At 51.8% G+C, this 2,726-nt stretch overlaps 1 protein-coding gene across 2 annotated transcripts in view; it reads right to left on the bottom strand.

The window, feature by feature from the left end:
- Nucleotides 1–2,726, bottom strand: part of LHX2 (LIM homeobox 2) — a 24,089-nt gene that overhangs the window by 14,773 nt on the left and 6,590 nt on the right. For both annotated transcript variants that reach the window (XM_009892282.1, XM_009892281.1), the window contains one exon: nucleotides 2,223–2,605. In XM_009892282.1, the coding sequence (XP_009890584.1) occupies nucleotides 2,223–2,605 (383 nt within the window). The remainder of the gene's footprint in view (nucleotides 1–2,222; nucleotides 2,606–2,726) is intronic.

Below are 2,726 nucleotides of genomic sequence, written 5' to 3'. Positions count from 1 at the left end.
GAAAGAGACCTTCCATTAAAAATAAGAAGAGAAACTATCACACTTGAACGGTTTCCCTTTAAAAGGCAAAAAAATCGCAGGCTTTCCAATAATTTGCTAATTTGTGAAATTTTACATCAACTGGCAACCTGGTCTGGTTTCCAAGACCAATAGCACTTATTATCATATAAATTAATCGATTATTGGTTTAGTAAATAGTTAAGTGGATAAATAGTTCAAGCAAAGAAGCTAAAGGTTCCTCACAGAAGACCTCTTAGGCTTCAGTTGCAGGATCTAAACTACAATTAAAAGGGCAAAATATCGGAGGACAATTGTTTTGAAAACGAATTTTTTAAAAATACAGTTAAAGACGGTTTATTTAGGAAGTCAGGGAGCAGTAAGACTTTTTCAGTCTATGCTCCCGTCCAGGACAGATGCCGCTGGTTCGGTTTACAGGTCCTTTGAATCTGAACATCTGCCCTGCACAGGGAGGCAGCGGAAGGACAATTAAAATCTAATCCCTCCGAAAAGGAGACGTTTTGAAACGGGCAAGACGTATATTTTATGTATGTTTTAAAGCTCAGCTGTTACTCGGGAGAACACTACATACACCTTTCATCAGCCTTCACCACTGGGACTACTACTGATTTTTGCACCATTTCCAAATTATTCAGCAATTAGTTAAAACAATAATAACCGGCAATTTTGTTCCCGAGGTGCGTTGACCAGTTAGAGATGCGCCTTTTCTCCCTGCCATTTTCAGAGCAAACCTCTCAATTTCGTCGCTGTTGTTACTCTGTCTTTAGGCGCAAAACACCCGCAGCCTCATCCTCCCGGGGCGGCCGCCGCCTCCCCCGCAGCTCCCGGTGCCGGAAGGTCCCCAGTGCGGCCCGAGCCCCCACCAGCGCCGCGCTGCCCCTCGGTGTCCCCCCCCGGGCGGGACGGCGGAGCCCGGCGCAGTCGGGGGCGCAGAGGCGCAGCCCCAAACAAACCGCAGCAAACTTGGCCTTTACCTAACGCCCTCTCCGGGAGCGGGGGGGTGTGCGGAAACAAACACCAAAAAAACGTTGAAGGCAAATCTGCGACCTATGGGACACATCTGAACTTCGTAGATTAAGAAAGAAAACGTGCTGGAACCGGCGGAGGCGACCCTGAAGCAGCACAAGGGAAGAGGCGAACGAGTTCGGTCTGCAGGGTCGGATGGGGCGGCTGAGCCCCCAGCTCGGGGAATGCGGGCCTGAAGCAAACCCCACCTCTGCCTTGAATTCTTCTAATAAAATCAAGATCTTAAGAATTTTCTTTTGTCCAACCACTTTTTCCTGTTACGCACAAGGAGCAGTGCTGGGAGCCCCAGTGAGCACAGCCGGTCTGGTGGGACAAACAAGAACGAGGGAAAGCGGGGGAAGCAGGGACGGGGAAGGGGGGAAGCAGGGACGGTGGGGGCAGGAGGCTGCTCCAATTCCCTTGCCTGCAAAACTACAGTGCTGTGGTGGCGGGGAGGTTAAACGAGGAAACACATCAGAAAGTTTGCAGCTCAATGAGAGATCTCGCCCGGGAGACAGAGTTTCTGCAGAGGCCGGAGGCTTGTGCCTGCTGCCAGGTTGGCTCCCTTCCTTCTGCTGCTGCCGTCGGTTAAGGGGCAGCGAGGGGTTACAGAGGGGATGCGGAGAGTTTCCTGACTCTTCTCCGAGTCACATCTGACCACCAAAACTCCAGCTGAACTCGTGGCTGTACGGGCAGACCTGAGGCTGCCCACAGCCACCTGCTGCCTGCAGCCCTGCCTGGGCTCCGTGGGCACCCCCGGCCCGTCCTTGGGAAAGAGCTGCTTTCTAACTTCTTTCCTCTCTCTCTCCTTCAAAAACTCTGAGGTGCAAAAGCTCAGGACAAGGGCAGAATAATTCACCCATCAGCAGCCTTTGAGTGTAGCTACTAAAGAAAATTCACAGCTCTCTGAAGTGCTAACTTACAATCTCTGGTTTCCAGATTTTATTTCAGGCTACGCTCCCCCTTCTCCCCCTCCTTAACCAGATGACCTTGCTTCAAAACATTTTATTTCCAGCTGAAGTGAAAAATGCTAACATATTAGCTTCTGTAATTGCAGTTTGACAGCACTTGATCTCAATAATTATGCTGCAGCTAAACTATTATTAACGGTTTAAGCTAAAATAAACAGAAATCCCCCTTTGGAAGCGAACAGAAACAAACCGTTTGAATCATTCTGGAGGGAGATGGGGATCTCTTACCTGCGTTGTAGGCGGCCAGATCCGCCCCAGGTCCTGGGCTCTTCCTTTTCCTGGGTCTCCCCTTCTGGACAGTCCCCACGCCGTTGTAATAAGGCAGTCCCAAAGTATTGGCAGAGCCCGCTCCCAATGCCGGGCCCTTCCCAGCGGCTACATCCGAGTGATTGAAATGCACCTGGTACTCCCCCTGGATGAGAGTCTCGAAATGGAGGCGGCAGTACACCAGATTGTCCTTCATGCCAAAGTGATCGCCGGTGGTCAGCATCTTGTTGCAAGTGGTGCAAGTGAAGCAGTTTAAGTGATATACCAAATCCCTGGCCCTCATGACCATCTCGGAGGCAGAAATCCCCAGGTGACATCTCGCACATCTCTGCACCGAAAACCTCCTGCAAAACAGAACGGCCAGAGGCGACGGTGAGAGGCGCATCCCCCCCGCCCGCCGCCCCCCTTCGCCGGGTCCGCCTGGGGGGCGGCAGAGGGAGAGGAGCTGGGGGGCCCGGGCCGTTC

Source organism: Charadrius vociferus, unplaced genomic scaffold (genome assembly GCF_000708025.1).
Source record: "Charadrius vociferus isolate BGI_N301 unplaced genomic scaffold, ASM70802v2 scaffold549, whole genome shotgun sequence".
Lineage (NCBI taxonomy): Eukaryota > Metazoa > Chordata > Aves > Charadriiformes > Charadriidae > Charadrius > Charadrius vociferus.
This window is presented reverse-complemented; position numbering and strand designations above follow the sequence as displayed.